Source organism: Lissotriton vulgaris, chromosome 4_1, assembly GCF_964263255.1.
Source record: "Lissotriton vulgaris chromosome 4_1, aLisVul1.2, whole genome shotgun sequence".
NCBI classification, from domain to species: Eukaryota; Metazoa; Chordata; class Amphibia; order Caudata; family Salamandridae; genus Lissotriton; species Lissotriton vulgaris.
The window spans coordinates 882,136,606-882,154,192 of NC_141691.1; the positions used below are offsets into that span (position 1 = coordinate 882,136,606).

At 40.3% G+C, this 17,587-nt stretch overlaps 1 protein-coding gene across 2 annotated transcripts in view; it reads right to left on the reverse strand.

The window, feature by feature from the left end:
- CARMIL1 (capping protein regulator and myosin 1 linker 1) overlaps nucleotides 1-17,587 on the reverse strand; it is a 994,750-nt gene that overhangs the window by 499,758 nt on the left and 477,405 nt on the right. For both annotated transcript variants that reach the window (XM_086965173.1, XM_086965172.1), the window contains exon 9: nucleotides 1,491-1,566. In XM_086965173.1, coding sequence (XP_086821299.1) covers nucleotides 1,491-1,566 — 76 coding nt within the window. The remainder of the gene's footprint in view (nucleotides 1-1,490; nucleotides 1,567-17,587) is intronic.

The following is a 17,587-nucleotide window of genomic DNA, read 5'->3' on the forward strand; positions in this document are numbered from 1 at the left end:
TATTGAGGCAGACATACACTACATGCTTACTGACTTAATATAACACAAAAATGAGAGGAAACCAAAATTCAAGACGATAATAGCCAAATCCTTTGCTGAGATATGAGGAGAGAAACAAGACGAGTTATTTGTTGCTTTAATTTTTCTTTTTTTTTATTCTTTCCTTCTTCAAACAGAAAAACAAATGCAGCCAATGCATTTCACCTAAAAATAGACTTTTTGAGGGCAGTACTTATCAATTGACAATGGTCATATAATGAGTAAATAACCGCTTCACACCAGAGTGTAAATGTATGATGTTATTTATGAAACCCTGGAACAAAAACATTGAAGACTGAAGAGCTTCCAAAAGTCATGAGACTCTCAGAAATCCTTAGTAATTTTGTTATGATTCCCCGTGTTCGGCACCAAAGGGGCTAATGAGAACGTCACGTACGTGTTCACGCACAGTAAGCCCTTTCAAGCATTCGCTGAAGACAACTCGGCAAGCATTTTGCTGGTTTGCAATGCTAGCAAAGGAAACCCTGTCATATTTATACACATCCTGCAGTGGGGTACAGCAGCATTATACACACCGGAAGGATTCCTGACAAAATGGATGCGTTTGATAGTGGATCTATAGTGAATTACACATCTGTTTGCAGAGCTTCCAGCAATGTTGGTGGTGTAAATTTCCACCAACTGTGTGGAGGCCCTGCAAACATACATCTAATGAGGATGTACAGCATCTTTACCCAGATTTTCCTCCCCAATTTAAAGAGGTTTATTTTGCCAATTAAAACATGTTTACATGTTAGAATAGAAATATGGTAACACTGAAGCAGATTTCCTGCATGTGATATGGTGGTTCCAAGATCATATTCAGTGGTATTACCAACACTTAGGCTGAAGTGGTGGTATAGCAAATAAACATAAGATAACTGCATGTCAGTGGACTGGCACAGCTCCAAATTCGCGTTTTTTACACTCCATTTTGAATTTACTGATCTGCCTGTAATTTGGCACATATTCTGTTACTTCCCTCCCACAAACTGGGCCATAACTCCTTCAAATATATTGAGCATGAGGGTGGCCAGAAAATAATAAAAAAATAATAAAAGCAGTTTACAATAAGGAAAGGTTTATTGAAGGAAGTTGGGATACTTGACCCCACTGTGAGAAAAGTTCTGAAAGGTCCAATAAGAGGAAGCATCAAGAGCCCACATTTTCTAAAGAGAACAAGTCAGAAGGGTGAAGCATAAACACCTGCATAGTTTTTCATCCTATTTTTTAAAAGTGCTTTCCTCATCTCCTTATACCTAAATATGACGATCTATATTCAAATACAATCAAAGATTAAAATATAACTTAAGAAAAGATTTTCAAGTAACTCCTCTAATTTTACTATATTTCTATAACATCAAGGTAAACTGATCCATACTGATAAGCTTTTCTTATAATGCATGGTGATAGCGTTAAATTATTATTAACATTTAGCTTTAATAACTTACCAATTTAAGATCCTTGGAAGACAGCTTTGTGAACCACTGGTTATATTCCAAAGCAGCAACTATAGGTATTAAATCTCTGGAAAAAAGAAAAAACAAAGTATAGTCACAATTGCCTTGTCTATTGCTAAATAGTATCATGCAGAAAGTCATTAGGTTCATGGTGGAATATGGTCAAAGCACAAGGTAGGTCACAAAAAAATACTTTGGAATTAGTTAGAAGTGTAATTTCCCATGAAAGCTTACAAACTAGCCTTCTACATTGTCATATAATATACTGACATAACATGTAAATATACCAGTTGGAATCATAGCGTACTTATGTTGAACTAAAGAAAGGGGTATCACTTATGAAACATGTCTCATTTAAAAAAAATTAGATTCTTTTTCAAATGGATTTTCATAGTTTATTCTATTTATTTTTTGATGTAGTATATATTTTATCTGGATTTTTCAGTTACATAAAAACACAAACCAAACAAAAAAAGACAATGAAATGGGATTCAAAGGTGCACCACGTTTGTATTGTTATAAAAAGTGAAAAACATATTAAAAAATTATTAATCATATGTGTAAATCATCTCTTTATTTTATTTTTCTTAAAAAGGCTTCACATATACACTGGAGTACAGCCAACGCGTTTCGTTCAAATACAAATGGACTTCTTCAGAGCACAATCGAAGTAGAGGATTCTATTAAATAATCCGTTCCCGGACGTTCCCAGAACATCAACACAATTTCCATATGTGGTTTAATTGTAGTTACAGATATAGGTCATCCTGCTGTGAGAGCCTTTCGTTTTTTTTCAGCATTGTGGGCTTTTGTGTTTTTTTACCATTGTGTACATTTGTTTTTTTCAGAGTTGTGGGCCGAGACGAGAAGGATCGGTTTCATTGTTTAGCACTAATTGTAGTGCTTTGTAATGTGCTGATTAACCCACATATTCCACAAGATTAATTCAGGATAAGGCTACTAATGAACACGGACTAATGAATTGAAAGGAAGATTATATTGTGGTGACATAGTGGATTGAATACTCGAGGATGACCTATATCTCTAACTACAATTGAACCAGATATGGAAATTGTGTTGATGTTCCGGGAAATTATTATTTAATTGAATCCTCTACTACTATTGTGCCCTGAAGAAGTCAATCTGTGTATGGCCGAACCACGTTAGCTGTCCTCGCTGTGTATGTATGAAGCATTTTAAAGAACAATAAAATAAAGAGAATATTTACATTTATTAGTATTAACTTTTTGAATATATTTTGGACTTTTTATAATGATACAAACGTGGCACACCTCTGAATCTCATTTCATTGATTTAACCTTTACTTAGGGTGGCATCTTGGCAGCAGGTGTCTGCAGAGACTGCACACAGTTTAACATAGTATGGAATCATGAACACATTTTTGGGGAAACAACAGGTTAGGTGTGTCTGCTGCTCTTTCTTTTGTCATATTAACGATAACGGACAATTAATAATGAATACCATAATTAATTCATTTATTACAACAATGCATTTTCCCCTCCCTTCATGATGTGCAAAGTCTAATTAAGTAGCCTACAGAATGCATTGGTACATAAGAAAAAGGCTGTTCCTTCTAAAAGTGCAACGTCTGCTTAACCTCCCTGGTACCACTTTGCCTCGGCTTACCTTTGATCTTGATGGCTGTTTCTATTTTCAGTACCACCACATCTCATGATTGTGTGTCCTATCATTACTGTACTGCGATTATGATTACATTTACAGATGATGGGTATCCAAACCATGCTACTACACTTGAGACAACTGCTACCAATACACGTGCGCTGGGAGACTACTAAGTAAATGTGAAAATCTATCACCTAGAAAAGTATCACTGCAATCAATTTCTTTCAATTGATTTCAGTCCTGGGACTGAGACTAAATGGTTCTCATCTTTCTCCAATTCACTTCTCCCATAAATAATGTGAAATCCTTCCTTTTAGCACCAGATAATCAATTTCAACTCTCTCCCTTGAAGCTTCTTCAAAGAATGTTCACAATATACTGTTTTACTCTCTTCAAAATTGAGAGGACATCGGGATTTTGGACCACACAAGTTCTGTGATTGGCTAATCAACTTGATATGTTTGACATGGTGTAAACATTAAATTCTTCAGTTTTAAGACTTCATTTTGCATTCACAAAAAATGTCACTTCCCTCACGTCATTTTTATAATGCTACTCAAATCCTTTAAGGCGTTTTTTTCCTTCATCTCTCTCATAATATCCCGGCTGATTTTCCATACTTCGATCTCACTTGTACCCCATATTTCACTCACCGTTCTACTGATGACACAGATGTCGCAATCAAAATACAGTATGTACTGTTTTAACAAACTGTACGTAAAACCACATAGAAATCATGTTTTGCATAAAATGAAAGCTCTCGGGTCAAAATCTAAGTTTGACTAATGTTCACAAAAAGACATCTTTAGGGTACATTCTGACACAAAGAATCAAGACAGGCAAACAGTACCATGATTAACAGCACATGCAAATCAGCAACTTTCTCAAGTATGATAAAATGGTAAATAAAGATTTAGGCCTGGTCTTGGAAAATTCCATGGTGGGTATACCTGCCAAAAAAGGTTACCATCATTCATATGGCACTTGTAGACAATTTTCCATTTTTGCAGGATAGACCTGGGAAGAAAACTCATATAAATTCAAAGACGGCCTAGAGATAAGGATCCCATGCGAGTAATAGTTAAATATTCAAATGCTGATCTGTGTGTGTATGAGCAAACTTACGCTTTACAATCTACTACTGGTGCATATTTCCAGGAGTACTTCTTGGATTCTTCTTGAATTACTGAAAAGTTAGATACTTGCTTCAAATGCATTAGTAATCCTATGGCAGCAAATTTCCAACTTTATTAGCTGGCTCTTATGAATCAGCCCTCTAATATTAGCCAGGATTTTTACGTGAGGTATCCAGAACCTATTTTGATGCTGTTGCATACTATATTTTCAGTTTTACTAACATCTGCTTTTTATCAAAAAAACACGTCAAGTTCATAGGACTGACCCTTGACCCTGCCAGGTAGGTTGCTTCCCCTCCACACAGCACCGCCTAGGTCTCCCTGCCCCAGCTGCCCCTGCTGAGGTAGTTCAAGGCCCTCCACCACCCGCAGGTGCATATTTAAAAAAAAAAGAATGAACGCTATTGAGGTTGATGCAAGAGCTTTCAAAATCAAGGCAGTCGTACGCATTTCTCTATCCACTGGGCTACCAATTGCTGCCAGAAAAGAAGCTCTAGACAGAGCACACTCACTATCCACAATGGGGAGCATTTCCAGGGCCACTTTCCTCCAATCTTTGTTGCAAATTATTTCAGAAATAAAAGTGTTTAGTTCATGAATAGATTTGCGGGATAACACCACTGATATATAGGTTAACAACTTTAAAAATCTTAGGACCACCATTATTTTTGTTAGTGTATCCCTGCCCATCGCCAATATTGGAAGCTGACTCCAGAAAAAAGACACCACTTTACACCCCACTCTTGTTACCCCATAGCATCCCCAACTGGTCTGTCCATAAATGGAAATAAATGGGAACTGACGCTATTCATTCCAAGACGCCAGACTTCACCAAACTGAACAAATCCTGAGAGGACAGCTTCCAATTCCCTGATGGGGTCTTAAAGATATGCCAGTATATCATCTGCGATAGTGATAGGTTCATCGTCTTGACCCCCTACACCACCGACATCTCTCCTAACCTTTCCCCAAGCTCAGCTCTTTCATGAAACAACAGAAACCATTGCCTCTGTAATTCAAGACTGGCCTGACCCCAATGCCTAGACTCCCTAGTGAAAGCGCAACAATGTACATGGATAAATTATGAATTGCAATCAGTACAACGTCCTTTGCAATATACAAAAATAGTATCTTAGGCCGCACTAAAATACTTTAATGTACACACTGAATCAGAATGGATAGAAGAACTGCTGGCATTTCTCAAATAGCATGCCTCCAACTCATATTCCTGTCATTCACAGGCCCTGAGGATTTTTTATTTTAGCCTCAATTCTATTTCTGAAGGATTATCTGGCTCATGTCACGGAGCATCTGTGAATTAAAACAGCACAGTAGACGCAGCAGGAGAACGGTTCATTCAGCAACATTGCTCAAACGTTTAGACCGCTTCTTCTGCTTTCTGATCTAAATGCTTCATACATCATTCATGTAACCTTTCTGAAAACCTCCCGAAGAGCCCTGCACATGCACAGCATGAGCTTACCAGAGTCTACATGCGCACGGCATTGCGGTTGTTAGCGACAGCATGCCTGCTGCTTTCTTCTTCTATGCCACTGGGTGTCTGGTCACCCCAGATGTAATCATTTTATTTTATTTGTGCATCTTCATATAGTTGCAAACTTGGTCCAAGTTAATTTACCTAAAAATATTTTGTTTAGGCACGGGGAGATTAAGTGACTTGCCCTGAATCCTAGGATGTGGAACCGACACCGGGACCCCAACCTGGTTCCCCAGTTCCAAAGTCGGTGGCTCTGGCCGTAACGCCACATCTTAGAATCTAGGAACCGTGGAAGTGTTGGGTATTTGCTAAGTTAGCTATTTCTTTAAGTATATGTTCCATTTTGCATTGTATTTAGTGCTGGAAATGAAAATAATTACTCTGTGATCCGGCAAATTGGGGTAGAGTTTCGGAAGGCGGTAGCCCAAAGGGCAGGGAAATTAGGGGTGGATTCAAGAGAAGCAGAAGCAGTGGCAGTCAGCTTATGGTCTACCAGTATATATGCATTATTGTTTCATACGTGTTAATGTTCCCAAACGCGTCCCTCAACTGAAACGACAAAGACGTTTCCATTGCTGTGAAGTCACACCAGTGCATAGTGGCCCTTGTTGTCCTACAGTGTGAGATTACAGCAATGGACAATGGCTTTGGAACACAGTTTTTGTGATAATTAACTGTTCTGCAATTATATCGACATTAGCATGTAACATGCAAATGTATGGAGTATGTTTTTTTACTCCTCCAAACTGACCATAGCGAATGCACGCACATTTAAAAGTGGCTAACATCTGGTTGCCATCTTGTTTTCTTAACTTGTTATTCCAAAAGAAGTAGATTCCACATATTTTATCTTGAAGTGCCATTGGAGCTTGGTCCAATGTATCTCATTATGTTGCAGATAACTTTAAGTATGAAGATTGCTTAGAGTAGCCTTATTATGAAAATAAAAAATAATGTGCTTAGCGATCTGCTTGTGCTGCAACCTGATTGGTGCCACGAGTAGGTGTTTCAAATGTTAGAATTGTTCGATTTAAGCTAATGCAATATGGATGCGCTCTCAAAAGATTCTCTGTCAAGCTTCCTTGTCTGACTCCAAGCCAAAACCCTTTTTCGAGGTTTGTAAGCAGAACCTCTCCCCGGCTTAGTAGAGGGGGCAGCTCTCTTTATAGGATAAATGACTATACAATTTTCAGCTGGGACAACTTTATAATAGTTTGTCTTTGCTTTTATGACTTTGCATTCCTTTGAACTCTGCAGTGACTAATGCATTTGGAACGGATTATTACTTAATAACTAACTTGATGATTTGAATTTGTAAATTTGCTAATCCTTTAATAAAACATTCTGGTTTGAAACTACTTTCTGTCTTCCTTGTGCAGCCTACTGTGCTTCACGTTATTGAAATGTACTGAATTCTGATGTGAACTAAAGATTAATCTGAGAGCGTTTTCATGAACCTGAATAGCACAGAGAACAGCTCTCCACCACTCTGAGCTTCAACCTTTTCTTTAATAGGAAAGCAACATCCACTGGAAAAACATGTTCTTCAAGCCCAGGAAAATTTGTTTACCGACTTTAGTCATAAACCATTGTTAAAAACAAAATGCATCAGACAATAGAACGCATGAATAAGAACGGATGTTCTAAACAGATTTGAACACTGGTACCTATCAACAACGTTAGTTTTTTTTTACAGAGTAGCTCCAGACTCCAAAGACATCAACAGTGAAGCTGCAGGCGTCTTCACCACTCAGGACCCAGAAGTGAAAAACATCCACATGATGATAGATACCAATGTATATAATTTTTAACACGCAAACTTTAGTGACAGGCAGGATTAGGCAGTGTTCTCTTGAGCAGACTTGCTTAACTCTTCAAAAATGCAGCTCTTGGGAAGGATCAGTATGTACTCCATTGAATGGATGGGAGGCTCCTGTGTTAGGGTTTGTGAGGCTTCGGTTGTTAGTTGTGTACCACTGTCACTCACCCTGTGGCACCGTCATGAGGAGACTGGAGACAAGGCCTAGTTCTCGATGGACTGTCCAGGTCTAACAAGGCCTAATTCAGAGTGTGTCTTTTTATTTGGCTTATGGGCATGCCCTTATTAACATTTGTTTCTTGGTAGGCTTGCATTTTTCTGCCATCTCCATGCACAGGAGAGGTTCTTATTAACAGAATCATAAAGCAGTGGCAGGGAAAAGGCACACACCAGCATAGAGTTTCATTAGGGTAGCAAGGCCATGGTGCAAGAGGGAACAGTAAACCTCCCCGAAACCTGTTAATGTTAGGTCAGTGGTTGTAGGCTGTGTGACATTTAAAAATACTCGGGGCCAGATTCGCACAATACAGTGCAGCAAGTAAAGTTGCTGTGTTACTTAAACAGGAGAAAGAAGAACAGAGCCACATCTACAAAAATGCGGGGATGTTGTGCTCTCTCTCTGCAATGGCGCACTTTTGGCTGTCGTGCGCTAACGGAGGCCATCTTGCACGTTGCACCATAGTACGTTGTTGGCTAAACACAGCCACCGTTGAGCCATAGTGCAAGGATGTCTGCATTGTGTGAAGCATAGTTGTTTTACTGGAAAAGATTTCTTCTGGTAAACAAAAATATGATTTAAAGTATTTTCCACTTTGAATGTGTGCCGTATTCTACAGCACACTTGCAAATATAACTTGCAATATTTCTACTGTTTTACCTGCCTCAACGAGGCATTGTATTTTGGTGTAAATCCCCGTACACAATTGTTTTCAAATAGGGATTTGCAGAAAAAACTCATGGGTGGTTGCATAGTAACAACCATGCACCACCCAGGGAATGCCCCCGACACAAAGTAATACAAGGCAGCACATTGTACAGCTTTGAGTTACTTCAGGTTACAATCCAATGTAGATAGCGATTTGCGTTGGATTTCAAATCCCACTACAACAATAGGCACTGGGTTTGGGTTAAAAAAGTAACCCAAATCTGATGCACAGTATTGGTAAATCTGGCCTTTAAAGTGTTTAAAATGATGTTACGTCAAACCAGTGGAGAACCACTATGGGGGTTTAACCCCTTGAATGCTGGTGACGGCTCCCGTCCGTCATGGCACACAGTGCTCGTGTGCTGATGACGGCCGTGAGCCGTCACGCCCGCGATCGGAATGTGCCGCACAGGAGCGGAATTCCGGCCGCGGGCAAGGGGTTAAGGTTCAATGTCAAGTACTTGTCTGGGGTATGAAAACAATGTTTGAAATAGGGTCAGTGTGTCCCAAACAGTGGGTCGTGAATCACTGGTAGGTCACCAAAGTCCTAGCAATAAATAAAGGGGTCCCATTTGCGTGCTTCAAATACGGAGGTCAAATGTCAGGGTATGTGTTCTGCAAATTGCTGCTTATGTTTTAGAACACGGGGATTAGGGTTTACAGACCCTTCAAATTTTGCAGTCCCAGAAAGAGAAGTAAAGTGAATTATGTGACAATCTTGCTAGGTTACAAAGAGTGTGAAAGGAAAGGCTGTACGATGTCATTATGTTTTTAAACTTTAACTGTGAAGTGTGATGGAAACAAATATTCAAATCAAAATACTTTACCTGGTGATGCATAAATAATAAATATTTAAGGAAACCCGATTTGCACACATTATCATTTGTGTACAATATAGTTTTATCAGTAAAACTGTCTCTCTCTGCAAATGCAGCGGCAATTATAATGAAAAATGTGCTGTCTGTGAATAACAGTGCGCTACCAGGCGATGCTTTAGTTACATTTAAAAATGGCCCACATCTTATTAAGTGAACCTAGGTTGGTCATGAAAGCTTGTCATTCTAAAATCTGGGTCGTGGTTATAAAAAGTTTGGGAAACACTGAAACAGACAATTAAAGTGTTTGGGGGCCCCAGGGGTACTGACATTTAGCCTAATTTGGCGATCACTACAACATCGGGTGGCCTACATTAAAGACTGTGGGGCATATGATCAAGGACCGGTGTTAAAATTATCGCCGTTTTATCGGCAGGAAACTGCTGATAAAACGACGATAATGGGCTTGATAATACGCCCTTGTTAATTCCCATAGAAGCCCATGTTAACATCAGAACATGGGCTTCTATTGGAATTAACAAGGGCATATTATCAAGCCCATTATCGCCGTTTTATCGGCAGTTTCCTGCCGATAAAAAGGCGATAATTTTAACAAACCTTTTAAGTCGATTTAATTGGAAAACTAACCTCTCACACAACATCTTCCCTGTGAAGAAACAGGTGCGTTAACAAGGACTCGGCGAATGACCCATGAACAATGAGTCGATGAGACATCCACATCAATAATGCAAAACTGAGGAAAAAAGGCAAAGACAGCAGAAAGTATTCTCTCATTAGGTCTGGGCTGCAGACAGCTTTAGCAGTCTGTAGGCTAGATTTATTGTTTCCAATATAAAGAGTGAAGACTTTAGGTAAGCCCATTGCTGGTGGCTGGATGGCTTGATTGTCTATCTCAGTTGTCTCCTACTGTTGTAATTACTTTATTCCATATTGCTGTGTTTGTCCTGCCTCTCTCCCTGTGTGCTTCTTCTTCCTTTACTATCCCTCACTCTCCGTGTTATTTCCCCTTCATTTTCCCACTACTCTCTTTCCCCCACACATTTTTTATTTAAATGTTTACATCTGGCCACCTTGAAATGTTTTTTCTGGCTTGCTCAGTTCAGTTCCTTTAGTGTCTGAAAGGTTCCTATTGGTGTGTGACACTTTTTCAGGGCATTTTTTCTACAAGAATTCTTCTGTTTGGATGCTGCAGCTCAGTCTTCGTGCTGCATGCTTTGAATGGGGAATCTCTGTCAATGGCTGTACACGACAGGCGTACCTCAATCCAGGAAATCTTCATTATGATGAATAAGTTATCCCTTTCCGCAGCCACTTTATCGGGTAAAGGCACAAAAACATCTGTTGGGAAGTGCCCTTGAAAATGAACCATGTCTGGTGGAGGTAACAGCTGATGGCACCAATGACCTCCAGACAATGAATCAGAAAATGATGGACTCAGAAAGAAGATCCAAGAGTCCAGAGCTGGAGGATCCTGGTCCAGCAGGAAATAAGAACTGGTTAATAGCAGTAGGAAAGAAACTGGCAATACAGGAGCGTACAAGGAGCAACTAGAAATGGTGTAACGCATTCTCCTGCTCGACAGCATACCTAATATACAAGAAAATGACCCGGAAAAGGAAGCACAACCACAAGAAGAAGCTGGTGGCCATGCTTGTTAGGGAAGCTACTGTGCAACAGCAGGGAGACGCCATCTTAGATTGGGATATAAAATTAAATTCCAAGATGGCACCCGCAACAGCTGAGATGCTAGAAAGAACATAGAGGGAAAACACTGAACAAGGCAGGCCTATTACAGTAAGAGCTTATTTGTGAGTAGAAACAGGACAGACTACAACTTGATTGTTGAATTTATGGTGGCCATGTTAGTATGACAGTTTTGTATTTTAAATGCTTATGTAGACACAAAACAAACACACTGGTATTTTTTTTTATGTCTTCCATGAAAAGTTGCCAAATTATAGTGATATAAATATTATCATGTGTTGCAGAGTTAAACCAGCATTTGCTGTTATTCTTAGTAGGGGAACATCTCCAAACTGGTTTTTTAACAATAGGTCCAATAGGTAATGTAGACAATTAGCTAAACTCTTCTTAACAATAAACATTGTTATAGCTACATAGTTATCACTCAGATGGAATTTTTCTTCCACCTGCAATAATGACAAACTTTATTTGTGCTTGTAATCATTTACTGTCTGTGTGTGTCCCTCCTTCGGACCTCCTTGAGCCCTGAAGTTGAAGGCAGGAGACTTTGTGCCATGGTTTGTTAGTGAGTACAACTTTGTGGAAAGGTACAGACAAGGTTCAAGAACGGGAAACAGCCTTTTCAACACAACCGTTACAACGCATGCCAATACTTCGCATGCCGTTGCATCACAAAAGGTCTGCAGCACTGAGTAGAAGGTGTTGGATTCAACTCCAACACCTTCCCAACTGTTGCACACACAGGAGTTGGAATAGAAAATGTGTCTATTCCAACTTCCAGCTGTTCCACGACAGAAAGTCGGGGTAAAGTTTTGCGTTGCAATGGCATGCGATGTAATGGCATGCGTTGTAATGTCACATATTCAGAACAGAACAGTGCAAGTGCTGGACGCCATTAAGTGCTCAGAGTTGTAGAGACTGCCAAAGACGGGCAGCCTAAGGTTAATCTCAAAGTGAGAGGGCGGGGGTTGCTGAATGACAGCAGCGTCCTTTGTCTTTATGTCCCAATAAAAAGGGAGTGAGGGGGCTCGGGAGAGATACATGGGAGTGAATTTTCATGTGAACATTTCCTGGAAAGTTTGAATTTAAATACTTGCCCAGGAGTTAAAAACCTTTTGATTATACTAGGTTGCCACTTAGGTGAGATTGAGCAGGGTATTTAACTTTCAATTATTACTTCGCAGGACACTTTACATGCACTTACAGCAACGATAAGGTGATGGATGGATGCCTGAATTTATCTCAGCCACGGACAGTCACTCGTGCTGCATCCCATTCCATCATTTTTCAACCAGCATGCCACCACAATTGGACCCAGCTATATGCAAATCAGTCTTGATCCTAGCCCAACAGGAACGGTCCAGCCGGAACTGCCAGGCCATAAGGATGGGTCGAAACTGAGGGAACCTGGTGTGCAAAAGAATGATGGACTGGGACCTCCAGTGATTAGTTCAAGCTTCTCATTCATCCCTTTTCTGTATGTACTTCATAGAGACACTTGGCACATGTAAAGTCACTTTGCGTGTACAGAGACTTCAGCAGATGTTTGTTGGGGGGTGGGGCGGACTGAGTTGCAGAGCACAATTTTAGGGTTGTGGTGTATTATTTAATCCCATCCTCAAAATCTGGCCCTTTTCAAGAAAACTCGGACCGGTATTGATCTTATAAAGTGTGATTCCTGTGTCATACTGTATCTGCGTTCTCGTTCCCTTTCCTACTTCCTGTAGTAAGTCTTAACTGCTAGCTGTTGCAACCTTTAGGCAGCGGAGATCACAAAATGAATAGCTGTTATTCGAATTGAATGAAACAGTGTTAGTTCCAAGCACTTAATTTTATTTACGGCAGCTATCTACCCAAACAAGCATTTGCAATCAATAGGTCACGCATTAGGAAAGTTTGAGCTATTGGTATTGTAAATGACAAATTTTTTATTTAGGTGTTGATTTTGAAAATAGCAAAATTAATAGCTTACTCAATTACAATGCCAAGGGTTTCAACTTTCGCAAATGTAACACCTATAGCATTTGTAATACAATATGTGTTGTATTTACGTGACTTAGATGTATTGACATTACAAATAACAATGGATTTTTTTTAAAATAATTAATACTTAAATAAAAGTTATTGTAATTTATAATGGCAATAGCTTAACCTTTTGTTAATAACTTTTGTGAAGATTATGTTCAGTGTATTTTATTGTTACCAAAATCCAAGAACAGAAGAGAAATATTAACATCTATTCGTGACATTTGTAATAAAGCTTGAAACATTGAGAAAACATATTTGAACCAGTTGTTGTTGAATGGTTGCAGAGATTGATGCTGTGGTAGCCCTGAGTGATGTTGTGGTGGCGACGAGTGATGTTGTGGTGGCGACGAGTAATGCTGTAGCGTTCAGTGATGCTGTAATAGCGCATAGTGATGTTGTGGTGCCCCTGAGTGATGCTGTGGTGGTGCTCAGTGATGTTGTGGTGATGCGATAGATAGATAGATAGAGTGAGTGTGATAGATAGATTGATGGAGTGAGGGCGATAGATAGATCGATGGAGTGAGGGCGATAGATAGATCGATGGAGTGAGGGCGATAGATAGATCGATAGAGGGAGGGCGATAGATAGATAGATAGATAGATAGATAGATAGATAGATAGATAGATAGATAGATAGATAGATAGATAGAGTGAGGGTGATCGATAGATAGAGTGATGGCGATAGATAGATAGCCTGCTAACAGTGTCCTCTCCGTGCTATTGTGTCACCTAAAAATCGATTGAGATTTGTCCTAAAAAAGGGGGTCTTCCAAGAAGCCAGTCAATTGGCTACCAATGGCTTTCTAGATCTTAGTAGGAAACAAAAGAGAGACATAGGCCTGTAATTGACCGATACTATAGTGTCCAAGTTTATTTATTTTTGTATTAATAAAGGCTGTTCATGAACCTGTTGCTAAGAAGGTGAAACCCTCGCCAATTTGATAGAGTGTTTCAAGAGCATACAACGTAGAAATCCAATGAGATGGAAATCCATTTTGAAAATCTGAAGAGGGTATGGATCTGCTGGTGAACCAGAACAAGATAGAATGGTATGAGGTAGCCAAGGCATGCCTCGTTAGTGCATCTGAGCACAGAAAGAGGTAGATAGCTACAAAATAAGGATTGCAAATACCTATCAAATTCGTTTTTGCTCTTCAGAAACCGGAAGAGCACAAAGAGGACACCATTACCTTGAGGTGGCATTTAAAGCTAGAATATAGGAGGCGGCCTCGTATGGAATCAAGCACGGAAGCAAGGTTAATTTTGCTGGCAGGTTTTAAGAAAAAAAGTTGACGTTCTCAAGTCAGTGAAAAAGCATACAGAATTATAGTAACGTCAGAGAATGTAATACTTAAAAACAGGAGGATCAGAGAGAGAATGGCCTAGGGATGTTCTAGTAAACTGTAGATTTACACCCCCCCCCCCTCCTCCCCGGATCCGAACATGTGCAGCAGAAATGGCCAAATCATTCCTGCTAACTTCCTCGACATGAGATTGGCACAAAGAGAGAGTGAGAGAGAAAGTGATAAGGAGGGAGTGAGACAGTGAAAGAAAAGGAGAAATAGCAAAGGATGGAAATATAGTGAGAAAAAAGGAAAATGCAAAGAAAAAGAGGAAGAACAACCGAGAGGAAAAGGGAGAGCGAAAAGGATCATGAGAGAGTCAGAATAAGACCGAGGAAGGGTGAATGATAGCAGGAAAAAGAGAAAGAAAAAGAAATACGAAAGTGGGAACGTCGAGAGAGAGAAAGAAAGATTTGCGGAGAGAAAAACAAACAGGATGGAGACAGATAGGCAGAGAGAGAAGAGCTAAAGCAAGACTCCTAAAGAGAGCATGTCACTGTTTAGTTTGCTTTTAACATTTCGTGCTAGGATGTAAGTTTATTTGACAAACAGAAAAATATAGTGGCACACGCTGTTAATTCTAGCCTAATTGGTGCCCACACTGTTTATACTTGCCTAATTTGTGCACACGCTGTTAATTCTTGCCTAATTTGAGCACACACTGTTAATTCTTCCCTAATTTATGTACTGTGCAAAGCGCACTGAAGTTGCCTCAAAGAACAATACAGATGCTATAGAAAAACAGCATTAATTAATTATTGTCGGACATTGCGGTTGTTTTTTGAGAAAGTCTGCGCAGCGTTTGTAGACTGTGCTTTGAGAATAAAATATCTTTTTTTTTTGTGAAAGTATCTTGAGGAAACATTCCACTGGCAAACATTTGGACATCTCCTAAAAGAGGAGCCTGAAAAGGTTCTCGAGTTTAAGACACATTGTTAATTTTGCTTTTTTTTTTTTAAAAGTACATTGTATCCGGGAAAGAGGTAAAATTCCTTTTTAGGTTCCGAAAACAGGCGCAGGTTTGTCTCCAGCCGTGGCAGAGCTCGAAGATTTGAAACAGATGTGCTGGAGCAGGGAATGGGAGGGACGGCAGGTGAGGAGAGGGGAGGGGAGTGGAAGGAGTGCGGCAGGGGCTAAGGGGAAAGGAAAGGTGTGGGGAACAGGGGTGGGGGCGTCCCACGGAGAGAAAGGGAGCGGGAAGGGGTGGGAGAGAGGAAGGGGGAGTAATGAAGTAAAGAGGTGGGGTAAAAATGAATATGGCGATGTGAGTAGGAGGAGGGGTGGATCAGAAGAAAGAGGAGAGAATGAAAAGCGAGAGAGCTGGGGAAAATAGTGAGTGTAGTGAACTGGGGGCCGGGGGGGAAGGGGGCTGTACAATGAGAGACAGAGTGGGGCTGGGCGAGTGTTGACAGGGAGGAGAGTGGGGCAGGGGACCAATGCTAATGGAAAGTAAGCCATATGTTCTACAACACGCTCTCGGCATTGCGTGATAGGGGCGGGGGAGCGGAATTGCGTGGTGGGGAGCGGCTTCCTTTGAAGTCTGATGCCAATGGTGTGCAATATGCACGCGCCCGGCTCACATGCACTGTACCCAATCCGCATTTTGGGTGCACTTTTCAAAGCCCTTACTTTAATCTCGCAACAAGCATTGCTAAAGCAATGCCTTAGGCTCGACCTAAAAAGCATAGGCAAAGTTAACAGGTTGCACGGGCCAAGACCTACCGGGTCTCACTGCGTTCACTGTTGACACTTTTTCTTGAGTTTATCAACTGCAAAATTTAGCAACTGTTTAAAATAAGGACTACATTAAATCCCCCACTCGCTATATTTTTTCCAATTAACAGTAATTTGGTGTAATTAGAGGCTGCGATGAAGTCTAAGTAAACAGTGTGAAATTAGCTGCTCTCGACACACAGGAGCATAATAGCCTTTAATCTGCTTAGCTCCTCATTGTTTTTCAGTGCGTCTAACAATCCTTTTCCAAAAGGCATAGGGAGTTGTCAGGTGCACGCGAGGACAACAGACAACATAACTGGGAAGACAACATAACCACAACAGCACAATCGTAAAAGAAGGACAGGATTGGTGCAATGATTTTTGCACACTATATGAAGTGCCATTTTTAAAATCCCCCTGCACCGAAAATGAAAACCCTTTGCTGTATTTCTAGTTAGATCATGGCAGCTTCTTGAGATCAAACACTTACAGAAAATATTGAGCTAAGGGTGGTTAACTACCTCACCCACTAACAATGCACCCCGAGTCGCTACCAGCGTTTAAGATTTATATTCCAGCCGCTACTTTTTAGATTTTCGCATCAAGGTGCCCCTTGCATGCCTAGACATGGTTCCAGTATTTCACTGTTTCATAGGGACTCCTGCAACATCTCAGTGTTGAGGACCAGCAGGGCACAAACACACTTTGGGGTTGCTTGTGTTCTCATTTAGAGAAACACAGCCTAACCAGTTGAGCTGGACTGTTTGTTTTGGTTACTTTGTTCTTGTTTGTAACAGCAGGAAGAGGAAGAAGATCATGGACTGGAATGTGCCTACAGTTATAACTTGGATTTGAGAAAAATTGGAATGTGCCTACAGTTATAACTTGGAGTTGAGAATAATCCAATCATGTAAACCTCCCCTTTTGTTTTCTTGCAATCCATGGTAATGCAATTCAAAAAACCCTTCTTTTGCTCCACATCCGGACACCAGCAGTGGCAAACGTTGGCCATTCCGCTCAAATTCAAGAAGTTCAATCTCAAAGGCGTTCCAAGCACTGCTGAAGGAAATGGGTGACAGACGTAAAAGCAAAGTGAGCGTACGTATATGCGGACATCTTCAGAAATGTTTGGTGCCTTGTCTTGCCTCATCAAGAACGAATGAGCTGAAGTGACCATCATGGGTTCTAATTCTAGCTATTACTAAATGCATCCAATATTGAATAACGTGTGCTTATGAGAGGCAAAAATAATTGCCAATATAGGAAAAAGTTGGAAGATTGTTCCTTAGTTCAGGCGCACTGGTATTGTGCGGAAAGCAGCTGAAGTAGTACATCAGATAATGCCAAGAAATATTTTAGGGCTGATTCACAATGCATTCATGTGTACGAGAAGTAGTACTAAAGCAGGACGCATTTACGCACTCGAATTTGTCTATGGGC